The 17,259-nt window shown below is 42.1% G+C and overlaps 1 protein-coding gene across 1 annotated transcript; it reads right to left on the bottom strand.

Moving 5' to 3' along the window:
* Nucleotides 1-5,762: 5,762 nt before the first annotated feature.
* Nucleotides 5,763-11,037, bottom strand: LOC137325495 (regulator of G-protein signaling 5-like). Its single transcript, XM_067990655.1, has 5 exons — nt 10,902-11,037; nt 9,511-9,609; nt 9,327-9,388; nt 7,146-7,312; nt 5,763-6,995 (listed from the first exon to the last, which is right to left on the bottom strand). Exons 1-5 carry the CDS (start codon nt 10,943-10,945, stop codon nt 6,783-6,785), a joined length of 585 nt encoding a protein of 194 aa, XP_067846756.1. The 5' UTR covers nt 10,946-11,037; the 3' UTR covers nt 5,763-6,782.
* Between the last annotated feature and the right edge of the window lie 6,222 nt (nt 11,038-17,259).

Here is a 17,259-nt window from a genome sequence, read left to right as displayed (position 1 = left end):
GGGGTTTCTCACAGGTGTCATGAGCCATGTTTTCAGGGGGTATCCCTTGTCTCCAAGGAGCCAGCCCTTAAGTTTGCCTTCTGTGTGGAAGAGGTCCAGAATGTTGGACTCGCGCAAAATGAATGAATCATGACAGTGCGGGAGAACCGTCACCACACGGACTGCAGCGGTTCAAGAAGGCGGCTCACCACCACCTTCTCGAGGGCAATTAGGGATGGGCAATAAATGCCGGCCTTGCCAGCGACGCCCACATCCCGTGAACGAATAAAAAAAAATTTTTTTAAAAAGTTGCCAGGGAATCAGGCACACACCTGCAGAAATCTCCTCCAGTGGTCGCAAACCAGCTGTGCATTGGTAGAGTGATATCCCTTTTGGTTTATGAAATAACCCTGGCTCATGTGGAGGTTCTCGGTTTGCTACGTTTGTGCAATCGATTGCACCCTGCACCCATGGGAAGTCAGCCAGAGAGTTGAAACCCACTGCTCTCTCAATCTGGCTGATGTCGTCAAGGGGGAAGTTGATGTAGTCGGACGCGCTGGCAAAAAAGCCATCGTACACCTGCCGTATACACTTACGTGCTGACGACCAAGAGACCTTGGAGATGTCACCGGTGGTGCCCTGGAAGGATCTGGAGGTGAGGAAATTGAGGGCAGTGGTGACTTTAACAGCGATAGGCAATGTGTGGCCACCAGCTCCAACCAGGAGTAGCTGTTCCTGAAGGAGGCTGCAGATGTCTGTGACCACCTGCCAACTCATTCTGAGCCTGTGTAGAAGAGAGGTCCAGGAAGTTCAACTTCTGTCTGTAGACCCTCTCACGTGTGTCGTGCCTCCTGCGATGTCGGCCCCTCTGTTGGTCCTCTCTCTGCTCTTCTCCAGGTCCTTTGTGCACACCCCTGTCTTGTGCACCTAAAGATCCCAGAATTACACGACATATGGTGAGGTTCCTCCTTCTCAGACGTACTGTGGAATACAGCCATTGCGCCCCCTTCCTTGCCAGTGGGCTTCAAAACCTTGGTAAATTTGCGTGAACACAAGAATTCTCAGTTTCAACAAAGAAATCTCAGTCTAAACACAAAGAACTCCTAGCCAAACGTTTGCCTGAGAGAACTGAGTGCCCAGCTGCAATACTTCACCTTTTATTGAGATATGTCAATCATTAGTTTAAAGGACCAAATGAGCTTCGGTTGAAACTTATCTCTGTTTCAATGGCGTGTTTCAGAAGCCATTGGAGACATATTCAGGAGAAGTTAAATCCGTTTCTGTTTCAGAATCCACAAAAAGTTAAGAAAACTCAAGTATTTGAAGTACCTAAATTGCCCCTTTAGCTATTAGCCCGCTGGCTTTAAGTGGGGATGGGACTTCTGGGTTCCTGTTGTGCGCATGCATCCTGATGACCCTGGGTTAAATCTGAAAGTGGGCGCGTTGGAGCCGGGATGCGGTTCCGCTCCAAAAAACAACTATTTTTATTGCCCACCCGCCAACAACCCATCTGATCTTGGGGGTTAAAATTACCCCCCAAGTCTGTATTTCTTGGAGGTGTTTATTGAATCTGTTCCAAGGGAACATTCTTCATGAACATTCTTCAGGCCAAGTCTACATTCCTGGAATAAGTGGTGGCGAGTACAATGCTGCCTTTGTAGCTCATAGCTAATGTCCAGTTATTTCATAAAATGACTCAATTTTTGTCACCTAACTAATAAAAAAAAAATCAAAATCCTTTTCCCAGTTTTTAATTTCATATTTCAGAAAGGGAGCCGACAGGAAAGTGGGAGAAAAGCTGCCTTATAAACTTGATGGGCAAATTGGCCTGTTTCTGTGCTGCAGTATTCTCTGATTCTAAGATTCAGTCATTCAAATTGAAATTGGGTAAAAAAGGTAACTTCCAATTAATTGGGTAAAAAAGGTAACTTCCAATTGCTCAGCTTGTCTTGAATACAATGGCTTCATTGCGAGTGAGGAATGTGTTGGGATGAACAAAACAGAAAATCTTTTTTTTTAAAAAGGCACCAAAGTTCATCTATGTTTTTAAATATTTGTTCTTGACACTGACAAGGCTGCATTTATTGCCTATCCCAAGTTGCCCTGAGAAGATGGTGTTGGACCTTCTCCTTGAACTGCTTCAGTCCTTGTGGTGACGATGCTCCTGCAGTTGTATTAGGGAGGGAATTCCAGGATTTTGACACAGCTGTGATGAAGGAAAAGCAGTTTATGTCTACGTCAGAATTGTGTGTGACATGGGTGGGAATTTGGAGGTAATGGTGTTCTCATGACGTTGCTGCTCTTGTCCTTCTAATTGGTGAAGGTCGTGGTGCTGTTGAAATAAGCTTGGCAAGTTGCTGCTGTGCATCCTGTAGATTGTACATACCACAGCCATACTGCGTTGGTGGTGGAGGGGGCGAATATTGAGTCCAATGGCAGAATCGCGCGATGAAGTGAACTGCCCTGTTCTGGATGGTGTCTAGGCAAGTAATGATCGCATTCCTATACAGTTTCCTTGTCTGCAACTGTCAGTCACCCTGACTCAGCAGATGTCGCATAATTGGTTTTGGCACAAAGCAGTGAGAGATGAGGGGCCCCATTGCTTATCTATACTATTCCTCTCGACTGCTGAATCATTCCACATTCATTATCTGTACTATACACTAACTGTCGTTGTTCTGTTTTATCTCAGCCTCCCTGATTCTATATCCTCCATATCATTCTGCAGGCAACATTTTTCCTTCGCATTATATGCTAACTATCCCATTCTGCTTTATGCTTATGCTAAGCTATTTAGCCTGTAATGTTATACTATCCCACACATGCGTACACATTTAATTGGACAGCCATTAGATTTGGGGTCTTCTCATACAGAACTATGTCAGTGCTATCATTGTCACATTTTCCCTTTTTAATGCTTAAGATATTTCTGATTATTATTGTTATGCGTAATACACTGCCAGAGGGGGTGGTGGAGGCAGATTCAATCATGGCTTTCAAAAGGAAATTGGATAAGTACTCGAAGGGAAAACATTTGCAGGGCTACGGGGAAAAGGCGGGGGAGTGGGACTAGCTGGATTGCTCTTGCAGACAGCCGGCACGGGCTTGACGGGCTGAATGGCCTCCTTCTGCGCTGTAACCATTCTATGATTCTATGATTCTATTAGCTCACTCCCCTCCAATCCAGGAGACACGTACTGGGAGTTACTTTCTCAGGTACTGCCCTCCAAGTGGGCAATTTTCACTTGTGAGCCTAGACTGTGAGTATCAGCAAACTGTTCCGTCAGAAGGGCATCCCAGCCAAGCCCAATTCTGTCTTCACCTGGCATCCACACATACATTTTCCAGCAGGGGTCACTGGATAACCATCGTGAACAACAACTATGGTTGAGCTTTATTTTCCCCTCTCCCTCGCCCAGAAGCCAATTGTAGCCAATCTATGGTGACTCTTCAGTGCAGTGTTGAGGGAGTCTTTGGTATGAGTCGTTAAACCAAGACGTCTGAACGCTCAGGTGGACGTAAAAGATCCCACGGCACTTTCTGAAGAAGAGCAGGGGAGTTCTCCTGGTGTCCTGGCCAATATTTATCCCTCAACCAGCATAGATTGGCCCCAGTGCCCCGGCTGAGAGATAAATCGGTGCAGACCAGGTATCAAAACTGGGAGTCGACCAATCTGTATGACTTGATACTCCTCTGAGCCAGGAGGGATCTGAATATTTTAATGATTATTGCATTTCAAAACAACCATTTCACAACAGTTCAATGTACATGTATTATAAGGAAGAAAGAACTTGCATTTATATAGCACCTTTTGCACCACCAGGTTAGCCGAAAGTAGCCAATGAAGGCACTGTTGTAACGTGAGGAAACGCAGCAGCCAATTTACGCACAGCAAGGTCCCACAAACAGCAGTGTGATAATGACCAGATAATCTGTTTTTGGTGATGCTGGTTGAGGGATAAATATTGGCCAGGACACCAGGAGATCTCCCCTGCTCTTCTTCGGAAAGTGCAGTGGGATCTTTTACGTCCACCTGAGAGGTCAGACGGGACCTCGGTTTAATGTCTCATACCAAAGACTCTCTCAACACTGCATTGAAGTGTCGCCATAGATTATGGGCTCAAGTCTCTGGAGTGAGTTTTGGATCCATAACCTTCCGACTCAAAAGGTAAGAGTGCTACCTTTATGCACCTTTTTGGCAGTTAGTTGTAAAATATATCACTTGGTCCTAAAAGATAGATTATTAAAATGATGGTGGGGTGGCGGGGGGAGGGAGATGAGAAGAAGGATGAGGGAAAGAGGAGAGGGTTGGAGGATGATTAATGGTTTCTGTCAGGTCCATTTTGATGCTCTAGGAGTGTTCCTAGCTGCGAGTATTACTCCGTGGAAGTGCAGTGTTAATGAATTGATGTAAGAGCAGGGTCTTTAAAACTATTTATTGGGGGGGAGGGGGCGAGAAGAGGAGAGGGGAGAGGAGAGAAGGTCAATTGGTGAAATGTTGCTCCCTGGGGGTGAAGGGAGTACGCTCAATGTAGAGGTGGAGAATAGGTGTAAAATTCTGTTCAGTTGCAGGGAGGGGCTGTGATGGTCAATGGGGGATGGTAAGTGAGGGTCAGAATGCTGCTCTTCTGGGGGAAGGAAAGGGGTTGGAGATCACAGTACTTCTCAGTGTCGGGCAGGAAAGGCAAAGATCCCTGAATTGCTCAGTGAAGGCGGGGCACGAGTAACAAATGATACTAAATCAAAGGAGGGGACTCTATGTGACTGGCGGCCACCGGGAGTAACAAGAAAGTTGCAATACTGCCCATCATCTCAGGGTTCAAGACCGGGTGATTGGGCAGCTCAGAGACCGCGAGGACTGGCAAGCGAGTTAGCAAGTGGGCAGGCCAGCTTAGCGGGCCCTGTGCAGAATGGGTGACTAATGAAGGCTGAAGGTCCAGCGGGCAGACCGGTGGGCTGGAAGGCCCAGGCAGACCCGATGGCGGGCAGCTGTGTGAATGGGGTGGGCCAAGTACGCGAGGTGTGAGGAGGGGTGGGCGCTGGGTGAAGCCAGCCCACCCTGGAGATGTCTCTTTAACATGAGTGCTCCCTGTTAACTTTGCATTAATTGGTGCAGCTATATTTTCGAGATATTGTGACCTACGTACATCTGCAAAGTTAGAAATTGATTTAAATGTACTTTTGAGTTATTTGTGGAAAGTTTGTTTTAGTAAAAACATTTTTTAGACTTCAAATATATGAATATCAACAAAAGGGATATAGCAGTAGTAAATAAAGTCCATTCATTTATATGCCACCTTTAACATCCTCAGGATGTCCCAAAGCTCTTTACAACCAATTAATTATTTTTTGAAGTGAAGCCACTGTGATTTTTATAGCCAAGTGTGGCAGTCAATTTGTACAGAACAAGCTCCCACAAACAGCACCAAGATTGGCAACCAGCTAATCCGTTTTGGTGGTGTCAATTGAGGGATGGATGTTGGTCAGGACATCCGCCCTGCTCTTCTTCAAATATTGCTGTGGGATCTTTTATATTCACCAGGGCCTCGGTTTAATATCTCATCTGAAAGACGGCACCTCCAACAGTACTGCACTGGAGCCTAGATTATGTGCTCAAGTCGTGGAGTGGGACTTGAACCCACGACTTTCTAACTCAGAGGCACGAGCGCTACCAGCTGAGCCAAGGCTGACACAGTTTGAACTTTAGCACCTTGTACTGTATATGTTTCATCTACACCACCCTCTTCCCTACCCCCCCCCCCCAAAAAAAAAGACACAAGGCATTATGTGGTACAACATTCTTTATTTCACTTTCTTTTAGTATTTTCATTTGGAGAAAATGAAAGTCCTGTACATAAATAGTTTGCATGCAAAACCAGTGCTAGACACAAATTGTGTTGTGACTGCAAAAACTAAACTTTGGCGCAACATGGCTGCAAGTATTCTGTCCCAGTTTGGAGTCTGGACTGGAAGCAGAACTGAATAGTGATCGGCAGCAAATTGTCACTGGAAATTTCCAGCAATGCAAATGCTGTAAGACAATATGTTTCAATGTTAAGACTTATTCAGGTAGAGAACCCGGTAACATTCAGCACATCAGTAATCACCGTCAAAAGGTTTACCAAACCCTTTTACAAGCCCATATTAACATACTTCCAATTTAATGTGTGGGCTTTATTGTTCATTTAGAATTTGGCTTTTGTAATAAGATTTTCAAATAACTTGCTTTAAATTTTTTATTGGGTTAATGTAAACTTCCTTTATACAGTGTCACATGCCTGAAGATGTATTAATTGCACAGAAAGACCCCAGTATGATCCTGAATGGAGCTGCATACTGCTGCAGTCCCAGAATGTTTAAACTTGAAGCCAGCTCGACACTGTTACAGAGGGCAATTATGTTTTCTAAAACAAAATCAGTATGAGTTCTTCCTCATACAGAGACTTTTCAAACTGTATTTCCTACAACGTGTAACTAATATCATAGAATAATTTATGGACATGTACAATAAATAATTTATACAATAAACATAAAACACTCATGTGTAAGAATCTAACACAAATGTCCCATCACTTCTAACTGCAGTGTACACCTCTTTTTTATTCAGCACATTCTTCAATATCACAGATGCATCTCTCTGTCCAATTCTTTAAAAAGCCTTTGCCTCCAAACCATGCAACCTGACAGTGATATCTCATTAATAACCCTTTTCAAACTGTGCGTCCACTTATGCCTTCCCTTCATGGCCTCAGCTTGCATTGGCTGCTCTGTTAAGATCTCCCCAAGAGGCGCCTTTTCCAGGTTCACGTTTGGGACTGCCTACTAGACTCTGACTGGCTTGTGATTCTTTCTGTTTGTTTGATCAGATTGAGATACAGTTCGGATTTCAGGAACCTGGCGTAGGAATCTTTCTCCATCAGGTTGTAGATCTTACTCTGTGCCACATCAAAGCTGGAGTGCGTGGGTTCCAGAAGGTGGTACTTAGTGAAGTCTTTGGTTTCATAATCAATATTGACCTATTCAGGAGTTGGAGGCGGAAAAAAAATTAATCATCGTTCCTTTTTAATCTTAAAATTGCTCTCGTTGAAGTACTAGTTTAGTTTTACAAGAGCTTTTAAAATAATACACTACATATGGTCCGCAATTAGACATAAAAAGGGACTGACCTCCTTAGGAGCATCTGTTTCTATGAATTCCAAATAAATCTTCTTTGCTTTGGAGGCCCGTTTTGCCGGCGACTTGGTTTTCTTGTAGTCCTCACAGGCCAGCCAGAACTCGATGTTCTCCTCACTATACTCTGAGCGGAGGAATGCTCTGAAGGCAGCCAGACCATCTGCCAAAAGAAAAGGGGGAAAAATAATTGTAATTGTTGCAAAGCTTTAGGAGTTCTGTTTAATTTAAAGATGAAGCAACTATGTTCCATGTTTTCAATCTTGCAAAATGTTTTCACATTTCATGACAAATGGTGCATTAGGATTTTAAAAGAATCAAATAAGAAAAATAGACCTTTGATGTGCGATAATAATCTGACCGAGTTTCCCTATGGTGGATTGATGGTGAGCAGAGCGTTCAAAGATAAATATTGAGTCATAATTGCTATCTTCCCCCTCATACATTGCTCCACTCTGATTATGCATTTTCGGAGTCCAAGTCCCCATCAGGCATTTTGCCAGGGAGCATGAAATGAGAACCACATGCTTCCTATATCCCTCTGGTCCTGGCTGGACTTTGGAACTACATGGGAAAGGGTTCCCTGGGAGCTGTTGGGAGCCTGGGCGATAGTTGCTCTGCTGTTAGTTTCTCAGTGATTCCTAAGCTGGTGTGTCAGTTGCAGCGCTGACCATGGTTCTTTCTAGATATGAAAAACCGTGAGCAGGTAAGTGCAGAGCAGCACTTCTGTGGACACTTGATCCCATCAGGCACCTATCACCAGTACCACGAGTTTATTGCTCAGAGTTTAGTAATTGGATTCAGTTTGTTAGATTGATTTAGGTGCTGCCTTTTCTCTTCCCATATTTTAGCCATCTTTATAGCATAATGATTTAATATAGTCAGAAAATATGAGCATAGAACCAAGTTCTATAGGACTGTCAGGAAGATTTTCTTTTCCCAGAGGACTATTGACCTTTGGAATAGGTTGCCGACTCGTTCAGTGGATGCAGATTCACTGCAAACATTCAAAAGGGAGCTGGATAAGTTCCTGGAGGAGGCTGATATCGTTGCTTACCGAAGGTAGGTGGGATGTTTGGTAATGTACCCCATGGACATTGTTATCTCCTGAGCTCATTTTGATCGCCTTTGGGGGTCTGAGAAGAATTAGCTTTTGCCTGTATTGGCTTGGGGGGGTGGTGGGGGAAGTCGGTTTTAAGTCTTTTTTGCCCCCCTCCCAGCAGATACATGGCCGCTGGTGGTTGGGGAGTATTGGGAGTTAGTTGCAACACAGCTGAATGGGACGGGCTCAATAGACCAGCTGGACTTTTTCTGTCTGTCTTTCCATATGCTTGGATGTAAAATTCAGCAGGTGTTTCAGTAGCACAGCACATTGGTACATTATCATCTGTTATCTTTAATGGAGTGGGTTTGTAGGCTCAAGTTCCCGTTATGGTTATTATTCAATACAACTAAAAGTGTGGAGAACATTTTAGTTTTCCTCCTCCTCATCAATTTTTAACCCTTTCTATCCTGATATCTCTTGCTGTCGTGCAGTTCCAGATGTGCCATCAGCACCTTACTATCTCACCCAAATGAACGTTCTTTATATGTGAGCCCGGACAGTAAGTTCAGTTGGCTATTCAAAAATTGATAGGGAGGTGGGGCACGGAGGAGAAAGAGGGGGCCTCACAACTAAGTACAATCATGTTCTCATTTGATGTCCACACATGCTTGCTTCCCAGTGGGGTCATCCGATAGCGAGCAGGAGCCAAGGCTGATCTTAACCCCTCCTTAACCACAGACTGTTGAGGGCAAGCATAGTGCTCCTAACACTTAACTCAGCACATGACAGGGATCAAACCTGAAACCTGTATGGCTCAGTATCACACTGAGCCACTGGCCCTACACTCAGTTTATCATTTTTTAATGAGTGAATTATTTTGCAAGTTTGAAGTTTGTGCTCAAACACTTGCATATCTGACGGCAAACATTTTGTCTATAATCATTAAATAAATCTACATAAGCTCTTTAATTTATAAAAATTCTCCAGGATCACACTTAGCAAAAATTTTAATGAAGTCATTGTAACATTCAAGCAGAATTTCTAGATCTATCTCATCAACTGATGTCGACTGAAATGACTTAATGAAAAGCCTTATACAGCCTCTATTATGGCAGCATGAAAACACACTTACATTTATGAGCAAGCATCTTGTCCAGAGATTGTCTCCATTTCTTCGCTTCCTCTGAGGAGGGCCTGATGGGGGAAAAAAAAGTACAACGGCTTTCTTTGGTATTGTGTATTTGACAGAAAAGAGGTAAAGTGTTTTTGATGATTGATTACATTGTATCTAGGTCAGTGACTGGCAGTGTGCTCACCTGGACTTTGCTTTTTCTGTCTTGTTTGGTTGAATAGAATCATAAGATGCCTCTGACTTCTGTAGAAAGATTCCTAACCGGGTCTTAATCCCCTTTGCCCTGGAAATAGAAAATATTATTAGTCACAAAAAGAAAATCTGTAGCTTTTGATGTTCCCATGGTAATTATGAAATTATATAATTTTTGAAATAGCTATTTTGCAAATGTACTAACTCATTACTGCTACTTTTACTAGCTAAAGGGTGTCATTTCCTTTCTACTATCCATACAGTTTGCTATTTGAAGGGATCTGTTTTTCTTTCTTTATTACCCGGCTGTATACTTTAAATTGGATTTAATCAGGTGGTGTCGTCAATTGCTGTACATAAACCTATTTCTCCTTCGAAACAACTGCCATATCACTTGTTCTGCAGATTGACTGCAGCACACCCCGGCTTGTGCCAAAATGGCAACAAGCTCCAACACATAAATATCCTTTATCGGCTGAGAGGAACTAAAGACAATTTGAAATTTAAGACTCGTTACGGCTTTTACGGCGTTTATATCTGGATATTAATTTTAATTAAAAAAAAGAGAGCCACAAAATGCTGGAAACATACAGCAGGTCCATCAGCATCTGTAAAGAGAAAAGGCAGGGTAATATTTTGGGTTCTGACGAAGAGGCTACATCCAAAATATTACCCTGTCTTTTCTTTCAGAAGGCATTTTCAGCATGTTCTGTTTCTATTTCAGATTTCAAGCATTTGCAGGTTTCTCTTGTTATTTCCGAGTTAAAAAAAAAACTTGGGAGAAAGCATGACCTTTTATTACAATTATAAGCTCGTGTGTTAACCCTATGAAAAGACCTTTTTGCTAGCTCCACTAACCTATGATGGAATTATAGCCTGGACAGCAGACATTGGTTTGAGTCTCACTACAAATTTGTTTTACGCGGTCTTTCAACATTTTATGGATCCCAAGTCCTCGATCGATGAAAATTGATTCAAAATTAAAATTGTTTTCAGCTGTTACCTTCCCATAATCCAAGATATTTAAAGAAGTTTTTTCCACAGTTATCCCAATGCACAAAACATCTTTTGCATAATGTTCCTTTTCAATTTTGACAATTGAGTATAATACTGGAATTTATTTTTAACTGATTGTGAATTATTAAATTGAGTTCTCTAGTACAGTTGGTGCTGCCACAGCTTTGTGAAAAAAACCCAAATCTACAACCTAGGTCCACCTTAACTTACAAAAATAAGTAGTGCAGCAAAATATAAATCCTGAAGTACTCTGATCCAACAGCAAGTTTTAAGCTACTGAGTGCATTATTCTTTCTGAAGCCAAAGCTTCAGTTACCTTCACTATACAAAGAAATTCTTCATTCTGAAAACTCTTAAGTAACATACCTTTCTAAACAGCAGCTTGGTAGTGATGATAGTCCTCGGCACATTTTAATTTTTTTTTTACCGGGAGCTGTTAAGTCTCCCACACAAAATTTCTTCTGGATTCAAAAGTCTTACATGTATAGACTGATTGCTTCAGCTAGGCTCCGTGTCTTATATACACGAGCTGGTTGGAGTGCAGCCAGCTCTCTAAGCAATCAGAGGGCTGCAGGAAGTCGACAAGGTTACACCACCAACAGCTTAGCACTTGAATGATGATGTTTCTGCGCGTGGAATTTCCCAGACTGATCATATGATCATTTATTAAATATCAAACTATTCATTATTCATATGTATGGAAATAGCATCATTAAATCTGTAGCCTGTTTAAATGCAATTCTGAACCTGAGTATTAGAAGAGGAGGAATTGCATTTTTTATTTTCCCTTAAATATGGTTCTAGAATAGAGAGCCATTTAATGAAATGAAATAAAGCAGTACATCGACAGATAATGGAACCTATTAAGCTTGTAGGAGATGCAGCCCAGAAATTCACTGATCTGGAATGGGAAGAAAGAGGCTGGAATTATTCTCCTACTTCCTGCTCTGTGTCTGCTGATCCCCTTGTAAAATGTCTTGGGATGTTTTGTTATGTGAAAGGTGCTATTATACAAGTGCTAGTTGTTGTACTGTGCAAATACATTTTTTTTTGCCAATCTGTGCTTTTTTTAACTTTTAATATATCTTTTCACAACATTTGATGTGCTAAAATTTCAAGTGTATGTTTACCCAGCAGAATGAAGGAAGGTTAAAAACTATTTTGGAAAAGTAGCATTTTATAGAGAGAGTAAGAGGGAAAAAATGTACATCCCAGCTAGGAAACTTATTTATGGACCAATACCTCCATAAGAACAAGCACAAGGACAAATTACGTCAAACAAGTCTGACCTGGTTAAAAATATTCACTCTGAACAGATGATCTCTTTGAGAATTGAAGCAAAATGTGGGGAAAATGGTAGATTACCATTAATTTTGTGTATTATTATTCAGAGGCTGCATAATAAGTGTTCTACGTTCCGCACATCTTTCTGCTCCTCTTTTACAGCATTCGTGATTAGAAATGGAGAAATTGTTTTTTTATCAGTTGTCATATAATGACAAATGCCAGGTTTTGAATATCAGGAAGAGCAGACAGTACTCGAAGAAATAAATTGGCAACAATCATGCTAGAGTCAATACTCTTTCCTTATGTAATTGTGAAATAAGGGGAAATGAGACTATTATATACGGGACTGTCTTATCTGCTGGCACCAATCTCTCTTTCACCTAAAATGTAATCAATCATTAGAGTAAAAGAGATTGCACTACCATTTATGTCAACTCATATTGTAATAAAGCAACAGCCTCTTGTTTCCTTCTCTATCTCCCCTTCATTTACCAATTGCTTTGCTTCCGGGCAGCATGCTTCTATAATTACAGGTAAGGATTCCAGACAAAATGAAAGAGTGGTGCTAGCAAATATTGCTAGTGATGCAATCTCCACAGAACATTCAGAAAAACAAACTCATGAATACGCCCAAAGACATGCCAGCAAAGCCAAACTTCATTCATTTTTAAAATGTATTTGTTATCTGCCATATTCGAACAGGGATAGAATTGAAAAGCAGAGAAATTTTGTTAAGACCATAAGAGATAGGAGCAGAAGTAGGCCATTCGGCCCCTCGAGCCTGCTCCGCCATTTAATGAGATCATGACTGATCTGATTTTTACCTCAACTCCACTTTCCCGCCCTTTCCCCATATCCTTTGACTCCCTTGCTGATCAAAAATTTATCTAACTCAGCCTTGAATGTATCCAATGACTCAGCCTCCACAGCTTTTTGGGGTAAAGAAACTTGTGTAGAACCTTGGTTAGACCACACTAGGAGTACTGTGCACCATTCTGGTCTCCATATTACAAAAAGGATGCAGAGGCACTGGATAAGGTGCAAAAAGATTTACAAGGATGATACTGGAACTGAGATGTTATAGTTATCAGGAAAGATTGAACAGGCTGGGGCTCTTTTCTCTTAAAAAAAAGAGAAGGCTAAGGGGTGACCTGATAGAGGTCTTTAAGATAATGAAAGGATTTGACAGGGGAGATGTAAAGAAGATATTTCCACTTGTGGGGGAGTCCAAATCTAGGGGTCATAAATATAAGATAGTGACTAATAAATCTAATAAGGAATTCAGGAGAAACTTCCTTACCGAGAGAGTGGTGAAAATGTGGAACTTGCTACCACATGGAGTAGTTGAGGCGAATTAGCATATATGCATTTAAGGGAAAGCTAGATAAATACATGAGGGAGAAAGGAATAGGAGGATATGCTGATAGGGTGAGATGAAGTAGGATGGGAGGAGGCTCGTGTGGAGTGTAAATACTAGCATAGACCTATTGGGCCGACTGGCCTATTTCTGTGCTGTAAATTCTATTCACTTTTGACAGGGTCTAGAGTGTATCAAAATACCCGCCAATGGTCTTTAATATGTGTACAAGATGTTATCTACCTAGAAGATTCAGTGAAACACGAAGGCTGTATTGGCAGAGTATGAGTCACATAGTATAATTATCACTGGCGTTGCGAGAGTCGGCCAGAGAGCACTGCTACTGGTTTTTATAAAGTGGTTAGCTTTCGTGTGTGTGTTACATAAGATAACGCACACTGGGATGGTGTTTCCAGGCAGTTACACATCCTAGGGTTCAAGTGACATGATGAAATTCCTCAAGCAATTTATGAAGCCCACACAACTTCTTAACATGTTACTACTCTGTGACACCACTCCAACTTACACTGAGTGATTACAGATTCATTAAAACTTTAAATGATTTAATGTCAGCAATCCATGTTCATTTTTACCTCCCTCCACAATAAAACAAATTGCAGGTTTTCTGGTCTTATCTCTCTTTAACAAGGCCAGTATCATAACTTAGGCATCAGGACTCTATAAAATGTATTCCATCTTCCAGTAAAAGGCATATTTATGGTATACAGCTCCGGGAACTGTACCCCAGTGTGAATCACTGCCTTTAGGAGAGAAGAAGGTTTGTTTTACTTTGGTCTAGAATTTACTCACCGTTAAAAGCATATTAAGTGGGCCCTCCTAACAGTGAAGTGGGAGTGCATTTTAACAGTGGTATCACTTAATGTGGTATTGAACCAAAAAAACAGGAAGGTCACGGGTTTGATCCTGGCCTGTGCTTAGTTTGCTAAGCTTTCACATAGTCTGTGATCCACAATGAATGTACCTATTTTTGTAGGAATTCGATGAAGAGGATTCTCCAGGTGAGATCGAAAGGGGAGCAAACATTTTTCCACCCTTTTACCCCACAGAACAATATCCCCTACACTAAGGAAATGTGCGTGTTTGTGTGAATAAAGCTTTAGTCGGTTCCTCGCTCATCTTCTCACTGCAAACATTTGGTTTTGTCTGCTTGAGGAGATACAGCATTAGTGCCAATATTGAATGAGAGTCTCATTGGGTCGGCAAATGTGGCTTTGGTCCAGATGCTTGGTCTAATCCAAACCAATCAAACCCAAAGCCAGAATTAGACCCTTTCTGGTCCAGCTCAATGACCCTGCCAAATTCAGATTAACATAAATTTTGGGCCTGGATCAACACTCATTTTCAAAGTCTGAATTGTTAGCTGTGGAAAGATGTACGGAGGTGGGAGAAATAATAATTGTGGGGAACTGAGTTTAAAAAGAAATGAAACTTCAATACTAGAACTTAAAAATTGTTACATAAGACAGAAATTTCCAAATACCTTTTCAAACTTCATAAATGTTTTGAATAAAATATGACAGCTCTTTATTAAAAGCTGCATTTTTTCAGTTCAGTTACATAAATTCTCTCAGCCTGTTAACACTGCTGAATACTAACAAGTGAATAATTTTGTGAAAAGCAGGTTATTTTGTTAGGAACTGACAGTACTGACTTACCGATCAGATACAGCAAGTTAAAGTGCTCCACAAAGTGTTCCTCATGACGGCTGTCTGCCTGTAACCTGCCAGGTGATAAAGCCTTTCGGCCAGTTTATTAGCAACCTTCCATGTCATTGCTTACAGTGAGTCAAGGGATGTGCCATTTTGTACTTTGTAACATGCAATATAGTATAGGGCCACTGACTTAGTGATTGAATAAATTATATTGTGTTTTTATTAGAGTATTGTAGGAGCATTAGCAGTATTTTCAGGTTCAAATTCAATGACTACAAGTCTCCTGTAGCTTATGGTGAGTCTGAGAAGTATTTCTCTTACCTGTCTCTAACATCTTGTGTGGAGCATAAACACCGGCATGGACCAGTTGGGCCGAATGGCCTGTTTATGTGCTGTACATTCTATGTAATTCTTTGTAACACTTGTGTTAATGCTTCCCTCAGTCTCTATCTCTTCTCTGCTTCCCTCTTCCTCTCCGCTTCTGGTTTTCCATCTGTGTGTGTGTGTGTGTGTTTGTGTGTGTGTGTGTCTCTATATCTCTCTTTGTCTCTCTGTCTCTCTCACTCACTCTTTGTCTGTCTCTTTCTCTCTGTCTCTTCTCTCCTGCTTTGGCCTCTTTGCTTTTCTGCTCCCACTGCTCTATCTACTTCTTTTCTCTATCTTTGTTTTCTCTTCGCTTGGCTCTTCTACTTTTGGTCGGGATATTGTGGGCACCCAGGCCAGTGGGATGTTCGTTGTTGGCGGGTCATTGGCGAGGAAGGAATCTGACCAGGGCCGTGGACCGATTCACAGGTTGAGGAGTGAAGGGAGGCATCTGGCCAGAGTTGCAGGCCGGGATAGGGGTGGGAGAGTAAAGTGGGTGATGCTGTGGAGTATAGTGCCACAGCACTACCTCGCTTTGGGAGGATCAAAAAACAATACAATACCAAGTAGATATTTGTACTAGTTTCAGACGTTAGTGTGATCCAGGTGTGACAAAATAGTGTGACAGAAACATTGTGACACAGGAAGTAATTGTGACACAAACAGGAAGCCTCCAAATTTTTCATACACCATTGAATCTCCTGTGGCATTGCTCACAGTTCGAAGGAAATGGTATGTCTTTTAGCTGTGTTTACTGTAACAGAGGTTACAGCACCACTTTTGGAACAAACAAGAATAACAAGTGCTCTTGTAATATAGGTTTTTAGTGGTTGCAGTGTCATTTCTGGACAAAGTAATAATAGTAGTTGTTACTGTTACAGTGTTGTCCATTGATTTCAATGTATCAAGTGGCATTATTGTGCTAAACTCAAAAAAAAACTTTCTTATTATAGAAGATGTAGATTTTTGCATAGAAACTGTAAGTCAGTGCCTGGATTACTATTAAAAATTAGTTTAATCAGGTATATTTTATCTTGTAACTTTTTTTAAAGCCCAGGATACAGAGGAAGATGGTAGAGAAGATGTTTCAGGTAAGTAGGAGATAGTTTGTAGCTACTGCGTGTAAAAGTAGTGGGACTGGAGGAGTGATAAACTGTATGGGTTGATAGTGTTGGGAGAGTGGTCATGAGATTTGGGAGTAGGAGTCATGGGGTTTGAGAACACTGGGGGCTATAAGGGTCTGGGAGAGCTGGGAGGGAGGTTACAGGATGTGACTGCATTGGGAGAGGTAGTCGTGATGTTTTGGAGTATTCGGAAGGGATTTCCAGGGCCCCTTCGGAGCAGGAGAGAGGTGTCAGGGTATGGTAGCACAGGGGGAGTGCTGGGGTGTGGGAGAAATGGGAGAGTGGTCATCGGGGGTGGTGCAGGTGGCAGTGTGGGATGGTGCACTTGGGGTGTGTCTGTACTGGGTTAGCAGTGGTAGAGGGTGATAGTACTGGGATGGTGGTAGCAGGGTGTTGGAATGTGGGGGAGGGTGATTGATAGGTGTGGTACTAGGAGGGGCATTGTAAGGTACCACTGACAAAAGCATGGTTATGGGGGTTTATTCAAAGGTGGGCAACAGTGGGGGAAAGACACGGGTGCTTGGTATGGGGTGGGGGGTGGTAAGAAGGAGCAGAGAGGGGGAAAGACACGGGTGCTTGGTATGGGGTGGGGGGTGGTAAGAGGAGCAGAGAGGGGGAAAGACACAGGTGCTTGCTGCAGGAGGGCCTCACTGTGGCAGGGAGTGAGAGGTAGTGCTTTGGGCATCCAGGAGGCGTGCAGTCATGGCAGGGGAACTTAAAATGGTTCCCCCAGCAGTGATTCCTGGAAACCTAAATTATTTAAAATACAACTGAGTATTAATTTTAAATAACATGGGCTTCTTAAGACACAAGTGGGGTAAACCTTTCAAGTCCGTCCCTGAATAGATTACTTCAAAAGTGCTTTATTATTTATTAAAAATGTGAATGTCATGAGGTCAGCTTTGCCTTGAGTCTCAAAA

Source organism: Heptranchias perlo, chromosome 9, assembly GCF_035084215.1.
Source record: "Heptranchias perlo isolate sHepPer1 chromosome 9, sHepPer1.hap1, whole genome shotgun sequence".
Lineage (NCBI taxonomy): Eukaryota > Metazoa > Chordata > Chondrichthyes > Hexanchiformes > Hexanchidae > Heptranchias > Heptranchias perlo.
This window is presented reverse-complemented; position numbering and strand designations above follow the sequence as displayed.

Coding starts and splice junctions, on each gene's coding strand:
- LOC137325495 (XM_067990655.1), bottom strand. CDS start 10,945: ATGTGCCGAGGACTATCATCACTACCAAGCTGCTGTTTAGAAAG. Junction 9,610..10,901: donor CCAAGCTGCTGTTTAGAAAG/GTATGTTACTTA, acceptor TTCTATTTCCAG/GGCAAAGGGGATTAAGACCC. Junction 6,996..7,145: donor AAACAGATGCTCCTAAGGAG/GTCAGTCCCTTT, acceptor ACTCCTGAATAG/GTCAATATTGATTATGAAAC.